The 15755-nt window shown below is 57.4% G+C and overlaps 1 protein-coding gene across 1 annotated transcript in view; it reads right to left on the bottom strand.

The window, feature by feature from the left end:
* Positions 1-14272, bottom strand: part of SLC19A1 (solute carrier family 19 member 1) — a 29825-nt gene extending 15553 nt beyond the window's left edge. The window contains exons 1-2 of the mRNA XM_036767673.1: positions 14061-14272; positions 3254-3446 (exon numbers count right to left, since the gene is read on the bottom strand). Of these exons, the coding sequence (XP_036623568.1) occupies positions 3254-3427 (174 nt within the window). The 5' untranslated portion in view covers positions 3428-3446; positions 14061-14272. The remainder of the gene's footprint in view (positions 1-3253; positions 3447-14060) is intronic.
* Between the last annotated feature and the right edge of the window lie 1483 nt (positions 14273-15755).

Here is a 15755-nt window from a genome sequence, read left to right as displayed (position 1 = left end):
GTGATCTAGGCCAAAAGAGGAGGGGGAGAAGTCAGATGAGTAGGTAGGCAATGAGGCCAGTGTTTACCAAGTCCTGGTGAGGCTCTCCATCTGCCCCCTTCCCCTGGCCTCCAGCTGACAGCAGAACCCACATCTAGCCTGGGGCCCAATTGCTGGGGCCTGTACTGGTTCTGGGAAGTCAGAGCCAACCTGGAAGGGCAGGGACTCTCAAGAGCTTTGGAAATGAAAAGGCAGGTGTAGAAGTGCCATCCAAGATGGTGGCCAGAGCTCAGGGCCAGGCCAAGGCACCTTGGTGGGAGTGTGTGTGTGTGTGTGTGTGTGTGTGTGTGTGTGTACACTAAGAAATGTTTAAAAATAAAGAAATAGGGAAGTGGAAAAATTCTGAGGCCACAAGAGTCTGATGGCTCAGCCTCTGGGAAAGTTTACCCTGAAACTTTGTGTTCTTTCTTCTGGTTCTGGTTTTAAGATTTGCTCAGTAAGAATAGGGTCACTGTAAAAGTACTGTAGGAGAATGGAGAGGGTCTCCCCCTCCCTTTATCCTATTCTCCTTCTTTAGATTTATAGATGTCACCTCTGTTGTAATCATTAACTAAGGGAATGGGAATTGGAGTTTCTGTGCCTTGATTTCCCGGTTCTTTGTCTGGCTTTCGGGCTCAGATTGTAAGCCTGCCTCCCAGCCAATGGTGAGAAGGGTCAGAGGCGGGAGGGAATTCTCTTGCCTTAGGTATAACTATTGGTGCTTTGCCCCTTGTACTTTGCCCCCTTCGCTGGTTCTGTTCTGTGCTAGCAGAGGACGCCCTATTCTTGAGAATGGAATAAAATTTATTTCTGTTCCCACCCTGAGATGGCTCCTTATTATAAATTAACTTTTAATTGGTGAGGGTCTTTCATCCAATACACCCTGGAGAATGTGGGAGCCATTCCCAGAGCTTCAGAGCCCCAGAGCTGGAGGGGTCTCAGGCACTGATCGTCCAGTATGGAGGCTCTGAACCTGGGCCTTTGAAAATACTGAGATGCCTGTATTTCAATCTGATTGGCTTCCTTAGTTTCTCTAATGACTCTGTGGCTTTCGCCAGAAGTGTCTGATGTTAGATTTGAACTCAGGACTCTCTGACTCCAGGACTCAGCTCTGTGCAGGTGGTAACCCCTAGCTGCCACAGAGTAGGCAGTAGAGGTTTATCTCGGCATCTTTCCCTGGCAGCATCATCCCTCATACCTCCTGGTATGAATTCCTCAATTAGGCAGCCCCCTTTGGTCCAGTGCAGGGGACTGAATTTCCAATGTGACCTTACAGTGAAAAGAAATAGCATCCAGGAAGAGATGGGCAGCGTGTTTGGGGCTGGATACCACTGTGGAAGGAAACTTGTGAGCGGGAGGGAGGATGGACCTACGTGCCATGAGCCTGGAGGTGCTGCTGATGGGACTGGAGGGGGGGGGGTCCGAGTTTGGACTGCTTGGCCCCCTGGGGAGCTCTGGGGGAAGCATCAGGGAGGAGGCAGATTCAGGTTCAGATAATGAGGAAGACTATCCCCAGATAGACAAGAAGGTGGTGAGCTCCCCGTCGATGGAGGTCTTCTGTGTGCTGACGTCAGGGTGAAAGGGCCTCTTGGTCAGGCACCGAGGCTCAGGATCAGGGCCAGTTTCTACCATAGTCTCTTGCCACTTCTCCAATCACAGGGAGCTTAGCAGCCAGTAGGGAGTGAGTGAACTGAGAGCCCTGTGGTGGATTTGCTCTGAACACCAACATGTCGGGGCAGGCCGGAAGACATGGTGCTGTTCACTTTTCTTGCTGAGTAAAGAGGAAATTTCCCAGCTCCGTCCTGCTGGGTGACTAGGCAGCCAAGGAGGTATGTGGCTGTAATTAAATGTCCTGTGCCTGTACTTCATCTCTGGGTTCCCTGTGGGGCCCCAGCAGGACAAACATTCCTGCCCTCACTGCCCCTGGGCCATGGAAGAGAGCAGAGAAAACAGCCTGACTCCAAGGGGAGAGGCAGCCAGCTTCCAGCCTCCTTTGCCCAGAAAGCATGTTGTCCATGGTGGAGGCACGTAGGCACAAGCCTCTGTCTCACTGAGCTATTTAATCAAAGCTGCAGATGGTTCCAAAGTCTGAAGGTCGGGGGAATTCTCACTGGGGACCTTTATTACAGCAGCCCCAGATGCTGGATGTGTGTGTGTGTGTGTGTGTGTGTGTGTGTGTGTGTGTGTGTGTGTGTGTGTGTGTGTGTGTAGGGCTACAGGATCAGGCCCTAGGGCTGGCAGAGACCTTTGTGGCCATCTAATTCAACCCCCTCAATGGACAGAGGGAGAAACTGAGGCCCACTGAAGGAGGAAGAGTGACATCTGCTGGCAGTGGCCTCTTTGGAGGCCCCCTAGTCCAGCTTCTCCACTTGAAGGGGGAGAACATGGAATCCTGAGAGTGACAGTGATTTGTCCCGGTTATCCAGGAACTAGACCCTTGAGCTGGGGCTGGAGCCCCAGACCTCTCTCTGACCCCTGAAGAATGGAGGCCATTTCTGTACACCCTCCTCCCAGCCCCCAGTTCTCTGCCTGACCCTCCTGGATAACAAATTAATACCAGACAAGGGGCTCTGGGCAGCTGCCCCCTCTCCTGAAGCAGAGTCTACCGGACACTCCACAAGCAGCCCCTAAGCAGGCTGAGTACCAAAGAGGGCCCCTGCCCTCAGGGAGCTCCCCTTCCAGCAGGAGGTGGGGGGTGGGGGGATCCACACAGAGTGGATGAGAGAGACAGAGATGTATACAGAGAAGCTTGGAAGGCAATCTCCACAAATGTGATTTGGTGCTTGATCTCCTGACCAAAAGCCCATGGGAACTTTCTCACAGAATGCCCTTAGTGGCACAGGCTCACTAAGAGAAGCTGTGAGACAGCCACAGAGCTGGGACCAAAGGATACTTTTGGGGTCACAGATCTACATTGTGACAGAGCCTGAGAGACCCCAGAAGCCATAAGGGGGCCAAGGTCACCCCGGCTGTTGTGCCAGCCAGCTCCTGGCCCGCAACCCAAGGCTCTCTGCCCCATCTCACCTGGGGCTTTATGTGGGAAGAACAAGGAAGGGGAGCCCTGAGGGACCAGAGCGAGATTTTACATAGTGGAGCTCTAGGCTGGGGGCTAAGGAAGAGACAGCCCAGCTGGGGATGCGGAGGAGCCTGAGGGTGTCCCAGACCAGTGGCTAGGCCTGGCAGAATCCCACTGGGGCAGTGGCAGACGGGGCCTCAACGATATCCCTGAACTTGCCTGCTCTTGGGTAAAGTTCTGTTCTTGGCTCAGCAGGTAAGGCGTGATGAAGCTCTCCCCAGGCCGCATCTGAACCATGAAGCCATAAAAGCAGAGGTAGAAAACCAGGAACTTCCAGGACTTCTCTGGGCCAGGAGTCCCCGGCTTCTCCACGTCCGCCTTGGTGGGGGCCATGGCATCCCAGGCTGGCTTCCTGTGGGGGCCAGAACAAAAGGAACAAGGACAGAGTCAGTCCCGGGCTCTGTCCATCGCCATCTCTAGTCAGCCCTCCACATGGAGGTGGGTGGAGGGGCTGGAAGCAGCCCCCACTTTGATCACCTGCTGCAAAGAAAGGCCAATGGAGGGATGGGAGGGGAGGAAGGAGAGCATGCCATTGGGGACTGGAGCTTAGAGGCTGAGATGTGAACTGGAGCCTGAGAAAAACATTCTGTGAAGTTGGGGGGGGGGCACCAAGGAAGACTTCATGGGGGAGGTGACCTTGGGGCTAGACTTGAAAGGACTGGTGACCAACATGAGCAAAGACCCTGGGGCAGGAAAACACCAGACACGTTTAGATTAAAAACAGAAACTTAAGTAATCTGTTTGCCTGAGCCTCAGGGGGCAAAACTGGGCGGCCCAGGCAGCTTGGAATCTTGGAAACAAAAGTGGGGACAAAACAGAAGCAGAACAATGTAGCCAGCAAGTGCAGCATTGTAACACATCAGTCCCATCCGGGATGAAGGCTGGGCCTAAAGGCCCGAGTCACCTCCCAGACCACCTCAGACCTCAGCCAAGCTCACTGTATTCTCCTAACAAGGAAGTATGTTCCGCATGACTTCACTGTGTCTAATGGGCATTTTATTTCTTGTCTTCTCAATGGTGAAGGAGGGAAAGAATTTAGAATTAAAAATAAAAAGAATTATTAAAAAAAAGAAAGTCTGGACTTAGGGAGCCTCAGAGTGCTGGGCCTGGAGTTGGGAAGACCCGAGTTCAAACCTGACTTCAGACACTTATTAGCTGTGTGACTCTGGTTAAGTCTATTCGCCTCAGTTTCTTCAACTGTAATACCAGCACCTACCTCTCAGGGTTATTACGAGGTTCAATTGAGTTCAGGTTTATAAAAACGCTTACTTTTATAAGGAAGCCTGGAACACAGTAGGTGCTGTATAGAAGTGACAAGCAGGCCTGCATGAGGCACACCTCTGCCTTTGGGGGGGGGGTCCAGCTCCATGTGTCTCTCCCCCACCCCCTCCCATACACACACCCCCTTCTCGTGGCCCTGCTCCCCCTCAAGCTGTCATCTGAACACTTCCCCTTCACTGCTAAACACCCACAAAGCATCATAGACTCCGAGGGCCTCCACTCCCTCCTGAACCCTCTGTGTCCTCCCCACTATTCTCTTGCAATAGCTTTCCAAGATCACTAAGGGCTCAAAGGAGCCCCACAGCCACCTGGCCCAACACCTTGTGACCAGTGGACATGCTGCCTTTATTCAGTCTCCCACGCTGGGACGGCTCTCCCACGTGACTCTTCTTCACATCTTCCCCCATTGTTCCTGGCTCTGTCTGGAGCCGTGTCCACAACCCAGCAGTCCACTAAGGTCTCAAGGATGGTGGGGATCTCCACTGCCATTTTCCTTTACCATTTTTCATGGTTCACTGAACTGGCTAGACAGACGTGTACTTCATTCATGGAAGCCATAACAACTACAAGGGCTCCCGAGGATTTGGCCAGACCCACCCAGGTCCTTCAACTGCTGCTCACTGGCGCTGGGCTCCAGGCCTTCTTGGCATCCTCTGGACCTTCTCTAGCTAATCCACTTCCAAAAGGGAAACTGAGGCCATAGAGAGGAGCAGAGCTGGATTCAAGTCCTAAGGTCATCTCCAAACTCAGCAGCTCAGAGCTGGAGGGGCCTGCAGAGGCCATCTAACCTAACCCTCATTCTACAGAGGAAACGGGCAGAATTTGAAACCTGGTCCTCTGGCTACACTGTCCTCACTGCCTCTGAGGCCTCTCCTGAGGCCAGCCCTCCTGCTTCCATCCTGTCAGGGCCTATGCTGCTGGCCCTCCTGCTATCTGCTCACATGGTGGGCATAGACCAGGAGCCAGGTTCCTTCGTTCATTCCATTCACTCCATGCTTTCTTGGAAGCTCAGTGCGGGCAGGGCAGGGGCAGGTCATCTCTTCCCCCAGAGGGGCCTAGCAGTAACTGTGGGCGCCCGCCCCGCATCCAACGCTGCAGCCGCTCCCCTGCTCTGGGAGCTGGAAGGAGAAGGGTCAATGAGAGGGAATGGTCATGTCCTCATAGGGCCGGCGAAACACATTTCTTCTTCTTCTTCTTCTTCTTCTGCCTTTTTTAAAATAAGCACCAGTCTAAGGTCCTTGTGGCTCCTCAAGGTCAGGCTCCAAGCGCTTCAGAAGACACATCCTTGGGGAACTGAATCTACTGCCCTCCACAAACTTTGTGATCCTTACTCCTGGCGCCATGCCACCCCATGGAGCCAACTTGGGGGAGGGGGTGGGGGCAAGGCAAGAAGCCTTCCTGAGTCCCCTCCTGGCACCCTGGACAGCCCTGGCACGTCACGAGCCACTTGGTGGCTTACAGACAAAGGTGAACCTGACTAGGAAGAACCTTTCATGTCCTTCCAAGATGTGGCCAAATCAATCAGCAGCCACCAAACTCTTCCTGGGGCTCAGCAGAGGTAGGGGGCCTGAAGGAGGCGAAGAAGATGGGCTCCGTAGGGTCTGGGTGGGAGGGAGAGAGGAAGGCACCAGATCAGACCGTTCCTACGACAGCGCAGGTGAAGGGAGCAGGGGGAGGGGAAGGTGCCCCTAGGTGCCTGGGTCTCCCAGGAAATGATCCCCAGCTTATGAAGCGTAACACAAACAATACGACTGGCAGCTACGGTGTGCTCTGAGGCATTACTAGCACCTCTCCTTCATTTCACAACTACCCTGGCAAGTTGGCGAGGCAACTGTGGGGCAGACACACGCACACAGACACACACACACACACACACACCTTGATCAAACTGGGCAGGGATCCACTTTGCCTTTCGGTATCCCTAGCACTTGGCACAGTGCCTGGCACGCAGCAGGTGCTTAATAAATGCTCCAGGGCTCGACAATGGGACCACAAGGCTCTGTAAATTCTCCCAAACAAGCCCTGCCTCCCTCCCACCTCCTCAGGAACAAGAGGAAATCACTGGACATTTACGAGGGCATGCTGGAAATGTTCCTCTGGGTCCCCCACAGAGAGAGAATCCCAGGACTCGAGGGCCAGAGGTGCCCACAGGGGTCATGTCCCCCACTGATGGGTAAGCACGGCTGGCCCTATGCCAGGAGCCGACTCAGAGGAGCCAGAAAGGAGCATCTGCCCAGGGCTCTCACAGGCTTCTAGAGGAGGGGCTGGAAGCAACCTTGAAGACCCTTCACTTTAGAGTGGAGGATTCTGAGGCGCAGGGGGGTGACGAGATTGAACCAGGGTCACATGGGAAACCTCCATCAGGTGGACAGCTGCCTCTAAGGAGGGTATCCACCCACCAGGAAATTTCACCCTGTGAAAATGACTGGTCACGATTCATCCTGGAGACAGATCGATCGTCTCTTATGCGTAGAGCTGGCATGACTCAGTTCTCCAGGATTCAATGAGTTCTGGCTGCTCCCAATGAAGCTGAGCCAAGGACCTACCCTGGGGCCCAGGGTCACTGGCAGGGCATCTTGTGGTGGCTGACACCGTGGGACTCTTGTGCCAGGCTTCTTCCTTCGCAAGATGACTGGCTTGGACCAGGTAGCCTTGAAGGCCCTCCTGACCCCAGAGCCCTGATGCCCCGGCCACATGGCCTGGTTGAAGCTCTCCCAGAGGGGCCAGGCTCCCAGCCTGGGGGCCACAGAGGGGCCACCCCCTGAGGGCCCCAAACACCTTCTTTCCTCATTGGATATACTGGATGAGGCAGGAGGGTGACGCTGGGCTCGTGCGCCCAGAAACAACTCACCCTGGTGTCTGGTCTTGACTGCACTGTCTGGGCATGCTTTGGGCATGCTTTCTGAAGGCCGCTCAGTCTGATGTGAAGGGAGAGGAACAGGGAGGAGGAGTGTCCCTTTCCCCACTGAAAGCCCCAAGAGTGCTAGGTGCAGCTAGAGGCCCAGGGTCATGCCATTCTTGGTCCTGCATCCCAAGGCCCATTGGAGGCTGCAGCATGGTTGTTCCCACAGCCTGAGGCTGGTTGGAGGCCCAGGTGGGGCCACAGTCGGCCCTGCAGCCTCAGGAGTGGCCCGATGTGAACACTCCCTGGGGGCTTTGCTGTTTTCTTGACAAGCAGGTGCTAAAAATGGGCACTGCCCTCTGAAGCAGTCATGTCTGTCTTCTCCATGTCTTTCTGGGGCTCCATTTGCCCAGGCTCCATCTGGGCCCTGGGCTTTTGATGCTCCTTGGATGGATATCTGTACATGCTCTAATCAATGCTCTCCAAACTGGGCCTTCCATCATCTCCTCCCTCCATGTCTTTGCCCAGACAGTGCCCTATGCCTGCAGCACTCTTCCTCCTCACTTCTGTCTCAGAATTCCTGCCTCCTTTCCTGCCCCTCCATCACCATTACCCTGGAAGCACAGAGGCTGCAAGGACTGAGGACTCCCCAGAAGTCTGCTTCCCTTGGCTCATCCAGCCCCCTCTCCTGTCCTTCCTCTTTCTTCTCTGATCAGGACCCTCTTTGCTGAAGGTGCCGGTGCTCAGTACACAGAACGGCCTGCCCTGTCCTCCCCATGAGCTCTCTTGATTCAGCTCTGACTTCCAGTGCTGCCTGGTCTTTATTCCCCTGCCCAGAGCCTGCCTTGGTTCCCAGGATCAGAGACTGAGGGACCTCAGAGGCCATGGAAAAAAGATGAGGCTCGAGGGGACAGGACTTTTCCCCAGCCACACAAGAAGCATGTGATGTAGGCATGTTTCAAACCCAGATCCTTGGCCTTTCAATCTATGTTCTTCCCACTTTCCCACATGGTTGCTCCCTCCTTCTCCACATCTGCGGAGCAAGGAGCACACTGGAGGTCTGTGTCACATTCTATGCAGACCCAGACCAGGGCCAGCTCCTTGGGTGACCCAATTAGGAGACCTGGGGGTGCTGACCTCCCAAGTCTGGCCTCCCTTCCTCATTCGTTCATTCAAGAGGCACCATGGGCTGGGCCAGGTGCCAGGGATGCAAAGGCCCTGCTTTCAGGAGGATTGTAGTCTCCTGGGCCTCTCAGGCTGCAGTGGTGGATCAGCCGGAATTCCTATATGGGATCCTGTAAGGGAGGGAGGGAGGGAGGGGCTATTATCATCCCCACTTTACAGAGGCAGAAACTGAAGTGAGGGGGTGCCCAGACACAATGTGAACCCCAATCTTCCCAAGACAGGCAGACAATGGCAGGAGGCCCCAGCCTCCTCTTCCTCGGGCCTGCCCCCCCCTCCCCCCAATGCCCCACCTACCTTGTGCTAGGTATGGACTAGGAGTTCTAGGCAGCCACAATCTAGCTGAAGCCTCAGGCTTTCCCCCCAGGGACAGGCAGAGCAAAGGGATCTTTGTCCCTTCCCAAGTCCCCAGGGGCCTGCCCAGAGATTAGCCCTCGGAGAGGGGTTTGGGGGAGGTCAGACAGAGTTTATCATGGGAAGGGGAGGGAAGGACCACGGACAGAATGAAGGCAGAGGGGCAAGCCCAGAGCTCAGGGCTGAGCCTCTCCCCAGCAGTAACCTGACCCCCTGGCTGGGTGCCCACGATTGACTCACCTCCAGATCCTCCCCCATGGCTGGGACCAGGCTGAGGCCAGAGCTGAGCTCAGGGGTGGGGGTCAGAGCCAGGACTCAGTGCCCACTCCAACACCTAAGATCCAATGCTGGTGAGATCCAGGCATAGAGTAGCCAGTGAACGGGGTGGCCAGAGGAAGACAATGATCTGAGCCCACTAGACACCCCCTGACACCATCTAACCAACCATCTCCTTCTTCAGGTGGGGAAACTGAGGCACCCGGGACGACAGTCCAACTTGCCCTCAGACACTGTACCCCGAGACAGCCTTTAGGAAGGAGGGTCAGGGTTAGCCTTTAAGCTCTGGGACCTCAAGGACTAGAGCCCTTTCTCCCGAAAGACTGCACTTCCAGAACCACACCAAGGCCCCAAGGCAGCCGATGTGGGGGCCTTGCTGTTCCCAGGGCTCCCACTGTGCTGGCGGCCAAGCCCCCTGGGGCTGATTCCAGGTCCTTCTGCTTGACTTCAAGAAGACAAACAAGCTTCCTGACCACAGACTAACAAAAGCAGGAGTCCTCCCTCAGCCCCCATCCATGGCCATGCTAGGCCCAAAGACTCTAGCCCCTGCTCCCTGGCCTTCTTGTGGGCCTCCTGCCTCCTTCCAATCCCCCACTTAGAAGTGTGTGGGTCAGAGGTCTTAGGACTTGAGCTCCCCAGTCCCAGCCCCAGGGAGCTGCCAGGGCAGAGGTGACTGGCAGTGTGCCCTGAGGGGGGCGGGGCTGTGAGGACAGCTGTGGCCTGGCCAGGCCTCCCAGGCTAGTGGGGTAGAAGGTAGGCCAGCCTCTGAAACACTCAGCAGGGGACTGAGGCCCTTGGTTTAAATGCCAATAACCTGCCTATGAAATGGACAACCCAGAGTCTGGTAGGCACCTACTGTGTGTGGGGCCCTACTAAACGAGGGGCCAGCACAGAGCTGGAATGTAGACAAGTCCCATCTCTGAGCATGAGACTAGGCCCTGCCTTGCCCTGCCCCGTTAGGGTCTCCTTCCCCTCATCTGTAACATGTGGGGGCAGCTCTCCCACCCCCAGCCTAGGCTCCCGAGGAGGAGGAGTAAGGGGAGGAAGAGAGGGAGGGAGAGGAGGAGGAAAGGGGAGAGGAGGAAAGAAAGGTGGGAGGAGGAGAGGAAGGAGAAAGGAGAGGAGAGGAGGAGGAAGGAAAGGGGGGAGGGGGAAGATGTGTAGGGCTTGAAAGGTACCAGGCACCAGGTGGGGCCTCCCAGTCTGGCCTCGGGGGTCCTGACAAGTGCAGGGCAAGGGGAGGCCACCAAAAAGCCCAGAGGACCATCTGCCTCCTTCCACAACACTGGGGACTGCATGAACAGAGAGGGCATACAGCTGCGCTGTGAGCCCCAGCCACCTGGCTAAGCTGGAGGCTCTGCGGGGATTCCTGCTTTAGGTCAAAGCTTCCACTGTGGGCACAAGTAAGGAACGGTCAGGCACACTGGCCCTGGAGTCAGAATGCTCTGAGTTCAAATCCAGCCTCAGACACTCCCTAACTGTGTGACCTTGGGTAAGTTACTCCATCACTGCCTGCCTCAGTTTCCCTAAGTGCAAGATGGAGATAATGATAGGGTTGTGGGATCAAAGGATCGAGTGAGACAATATTTATAGAGTCCTCAGCACATCAGTAGGGGCAGCAATCAAGCCCGGGGCCCTGGCTCCAATCCCACACCATCCTTCTTTTTTTGGGGGGGGGGAGAAAACAACGGGGAGACCCTGGAGCTGGGGTGGGGTAGACTGGGCTCTAACTTTCTGCCGGCTTTATCGGTGGAATGAGAGTAAAGAAGAGGCTGCCCCATGTGCTCTGATGCTGCCCCTCAATGACCCTGCGGCCACTCTGGGGGTGAGGGCAGAGACTGCCTGGCTCCTCTATTTGTATCACAAGTGCTTAGTGTCTACGAATTACTTAATATATGCCCCTCTCTCCTTCCTTCATTCCTCCCTTCCTTCCCTCCCTCCCTCCCTCCCTCCTTTCAGCACTTTAAAGTTTACAAAGCCCAGACTGGTCTTCTCTTTCCCTCACCCTTAGAACTATATTTCCTACCTCCTGCCTTTGCATCAGCTGTGCCCATGGGAACACTCTCCCTCCTTAGCTCTGACCCTGCCCCGCCTCCCAGGAAGCCCCACCACTTCAGTGTCTCTCCCCCTCCCCCCCCCATTCATCATTTCCTGTTTTTCCTCCCCATCAGCCCAGGAGCCCCTGCAGCTAGCTTCTATTTGTGTGGCAGCCCCCCCCCTCCCCCCCGGCCCCTGGCGACAGAGGTGGGATGGTGCCCTATCTCCTCCCCAGGGGCCAGGAGCCAGGAACAGTGAGGCCTCCCTAAATCACTCCAGGAAGCTTCTGTCTGTCCATCTTGGGGCCTCACACTTGAATGGGAAAGACAGCTTACTAAATGTGTTTCCATGTGACTGGTTTTCTTTGCAATCCTGCTTATCTTAGTTCATTCATTGAAAAACCTGATCCTGAGAAGGAAGGCATCCTATGGGCTTCACTGGCACAATGGGAGGAGGGGTCCTGCCTGAGAGGTGCCCGGGGCTGGCAGTGAATGGACTGTGTGCCCACTGCAGGAAGGGCCCCAGGCAGAACAGAGCTGCAGGGAGGAAGGCTGGAGGGGGGTGCACCAGGGTCTGTAGATTCTGGAAAGAGAAAAGGCTTAGGCTGAAATGGCCCCTGCCTCTGGGCAGCTCAAGGCTGAAAGCCCCCAGGGCTGGTCCTCAGCAAAGGCCCAGCAGGGCACCTTGTCTCCTGCCATCCTCTCCTGCTGCTCCCTGTGGCCTCGAGCATCACTGCCATCATCCCACAGGACAGATGAAGGAACTGAGGCATGGGGAACTAGGGAGGGGGAAGGGCGGCCCTAGTGCCCCCTTGGGGACACTCCCCCTTGGGAGCTGCTGCTCCCTGCTCTGGTTAATGCTGGGATATTCCTGGGCCAGGCCTCGATCCCAAACAAGCAGACTGCACGCCAGGGCACGAGCCACCCTGCCACCCTGAGAGATCGCGGATCAAGGGCACGGCTGGGCCAAGCACCAGGGAGACAAAGCAAGAGCACCTAGTCTAAGGGGGTCAGGGTCCCTCATCCGGGGGTAGGCCTGAGGTCAGAGCTGCCCACACCCAGGCCAGCTCCCTCCCCTCTAGGCCAAGCTGCCTCCTCTGGGACACAACCAGCAGGAGATGTTGTCTGAGGGATGCCCTCCAGGGGCTGGTGTGTGTCCAGAGGAGCTGGGCCTGGGAGGACTAATACCAAACTTCCAAGATTGCCCCAGGCCATAGCATTGCTCCTCCAACCTCCACCAGGAACTTTGTGGGCTGGGCTCTCTCTGCCCTTCCCGTGGTGAAGCCTTCCAAGGTCTGGCTGGACTGATCAGCCACAGGGGGACACCATACCCTGACCGCTGAACTGAGGGACCAACATAAAGAGAGTGAAACCCCCCTGAGGGCAGGCACTGGGACAGGTCCCCAGAGGAAAGCCCGTGCAGTGGAGAGACCCCACTGGAGGTCCACTGAGGGCTGGGTGTGTGTACAGACACACCTATGCAACACATGTGCACACACACACACACACTCATGGGATACCTTTTAGACTGATGGTAAGCTGGGACAGCCTAGCTCTACCCTCCCATTTCACAGGCTGTAAAATAAAAGCCCAGAGCAGGCAGGGAGGCCCACAGTCACATAGCCAGGACCATCTCTTTCAATGTGGAGCCAGACGGTACTTCGGGGAGCACCTCCTCCGGCCCCCTTGATTTTACAGATTAGGAAACCGAGGCCCCAAGTGGATAAGTGGCAGGAGCAGGCAGAGTGTCTTAGATGCGCCCCACGGGCCATCGCCCAGCACCCCGGTGGGAGAGGGCTGGGAGAAGGGGTGGAGACCATCGGAGGTGGGGGGAGCCAGGCCTGGCTTTGGTTAAACGGCCAGACACAGCAGGACTACACCCCCCCACCCCCCCCACCCCCGGGAAAGGGAAGTGCTAGAGAGAGAGAGAGAGAGAGAGAGAGAGAGAGAGAGAGAGCCCGCTCGAGGGGGTGTGAGTACATGGGTGTGAGTACATGGGTGTACACGTGTAGGTGCAGCTGGGGGTGACCTTATATCCAGTCTAACTGGGGCAGAGGCTTGGCCACTCGGGGAAGGGCCGAGGAAGAGGCTGGGCGCCCCCCCCCCCACCCCAGGGCTTCCAGCCCGGGGCGGTCACACTCATACACACTCAAAGACACGCACTCAGACTCACACACTTCTTGCAAAGAGTGACTCGTTTTCACGGGCGTCTCATCCAGGACTCTGCAGACCCTAGGTCGGGCTGGGACCCCCGGAGGAGGGAGGGGGCTCCTCCAAATCCCCTGGATCGGAGGGTCTGTTACTCAGTCACCGCCCCTCCTCCCTCCCAGCGCCATACAGAGGCGAAGGGGAGGGCATGGAGGGGTCACTAGGAGCCCCCCCAAACCGCTCTCCGGCCTGAGCTGCGCCTCCACCTCACGCCCTCGTGGGAGGAACCTTGGTCAAGGTTTTTCGGAAACTCCCTCTCACCGTAGGAATAGAGGGATCACACCGGGACGACCCCGGCATGGGTCCTCCCCAAAGACTTCCGGGGGACACTGAGGCATAGGGGGCAGCCCGGGAAGGAAAGGGACCCCAGTGACCTGATGTGTGAACCCAGCCCTGTGAGGAGCCCGGGAAACCAGGGTTCAATCCGCATGTCTACGGGCAAGGGGCCTCCCCTCGCCTTAGTTTCCCTCTCCCTAAAATGCGGCGGGGGTCGGACTGACCCCGACCTCTGCCCGATGTGGGGCCTCCTCTGAGCGCCCCACGTGGCACACCCGCGTGCACGGCCGCGGTGCCAGGAGGGCCCCCTGCCTCCCTCTAACCCATCTTCTCCTCCACCCCCACTTGGCCCTGACCCAGGTCTGGAGCCGGGGGTTCGGAACGCTGCGGGCTCCTCGCGCGGCACTGCAGGCCGGCACACACGTGCGCGGACCCCGGGTGCACCGTCCCCTCCTCCCTCCCCCCATCGCGAACCCTAGGCAAAGCAGGGGTGGGAGGAGGACCCCCGTACCTGAGTCACGCTCCCGCAGCACCAAAGTCCTGGGATCTTGTGCCGGGCGGGGGGCGGTCCCGGCGGTGACACAGGCACCGGCACCGGCCCGGGCAGAGGGAGAGACAGCAGCGGCGAGAGCAGCGAACCGGCTACAGACAGCGGACTGGACCGGATCGGACTGCGGACAGTGGGCTGGCCCGGACTGCGTCTGCCTAGGCAGGCTCGGCTACAAGTCCATATGGGGGGGGGGGGGGGCGGGGGCGGAGTAAGGGGGAGCGCGGGGAGGGGGGCGGGGAGCGACGAAGCGCGCGTCCTTCTGGGACTCGAAGTCCTGGGCTCCCGACCACGCGTGCGCGCCGAGCGCCGGCGGACTACAATGCCCAGGGGGCAGCGGGGCGGGGCGGGCGGCTAGCGGGAGCATGGTGAGGCAGGTCCCCAGCGCTAACCCCGTCCCCAACCCCCGCATGGCCCGGGCCCTGGGGAACCTGGCTCCCGCCTCGATTCCCTGGGCGGGGTGGGGGAGGTCTCGGGTCTGTGCGGGAGCGGAGGGAATCTACTGTGTGCCGGGCCCTGCCCCCGGGAGCCCATGGGGCGTGGGGAGGAAAGGGATGCCCGCGCCACCGTGGGCTGTGAGGGGGAGTGGAGAAGGGGTGCCCCCTCCCGCCATGGGCTGGGGAGGGGGAGGCACACCTGCACCGCAGGGTGGGGGGGAGGGAGGAGGGGTTCGTGCCCCGCTCCGGGAGCTCGGTGGGGAGGGAGCGCCTTGCCATGTCACCCCGGGGATGCCCAGAGAAGTGAGGTGACTGGCAGAAGGGACTAAATGCCCAAGGCAGGGCTTGTCCTCGGGTCCTGGGGCTTCACCGACGGCCTCCGAATGAATGACTGCTACAAGCCTTAATTGAGCGCCTGGAGGGCGGGCTCTGCCCAGTGACAGGCTCTGCCTGGGACCCTCGGAAGCCCTTCCCGCCCCGCCCCCCATCCTGCCGGCATCTTGTTGATCCGGAGTTGTCTGCTCGTTGTTTCCGCTTTAGACCCGGAGCTCTTTGGGGGCGGGGATTGTCATTGGTGTTCCTTCACTGTGCCTGGCACATAGTAGGTGCTTCATAGAGGTCTATGGAGTCTGGAGGGGCAGCTAGGTGGCCCAGGGGATCTAGCTCCGGGTCTGGTCTCAGGAAGACCTGAGTTCAAATGTTGCCTCAGACACTTTCTAGCCGTGTGACTCTGGGCAAGTCTCTTCACCCTGTTTGCCTCAGTTTCCTCATCTGTAAAATGAGCTGGAGAAGAAAATGGCAACCAGTGTCTTTGTAGTCCAGCACTCCCTTATCTTTGCTGAGAAAACCCCAGACACAACTGAACAACGGCCAATATGTATTTTATGTGTTAAATGATGCTTTAGACATGGTTGGAAAGCTACAAATGATTTTTCTTTGTCTGCACATTTGAGGAGTGTGCTCTCTCCCAGGGCCAAGAGCAGATCCCATAGGCCCTCCACTGGAGACCTCCTGCCCCAGTGACACAGAGCCCTTCGAGACTCCTCCATGAATCAGCTCCAAGGCTGCCCTTCTCCCAGCTCTCTCATCTAGCTCTTACCTGCCTCCATCTCTCTCACAAAGATAATGTGAGGGTCTTTGCTAGACACGTAGTTGAAGTTGGGTGGGTGGACCTTGGGTGGCATGGTCCTGAAGAAAGGAAGCAGAGTGTGGCCGGAGTGGC

This window comes from Trichosurus vulpecula, chromosome 7 (genome assembly GCF_011100635.1).
Source record: "Trichosurus vulpecula isolate mTriVul1 chromosome 7, mTriVul1.pri, whole genome shotgun sequence".
In the NCBI taxonomy this organism is placed as follows: domain Eukaryota; kingdom Metazoa; phylum Chordata; class Mammalia; order Diprotodontia; family Phalangeridae; genus Trichosurus; species Trichosurus vulpecula.
Note: the sequence above shows the minus strand (reverse complement) of the source record. Positions and strands in the feature narration are given on the sequence as shown.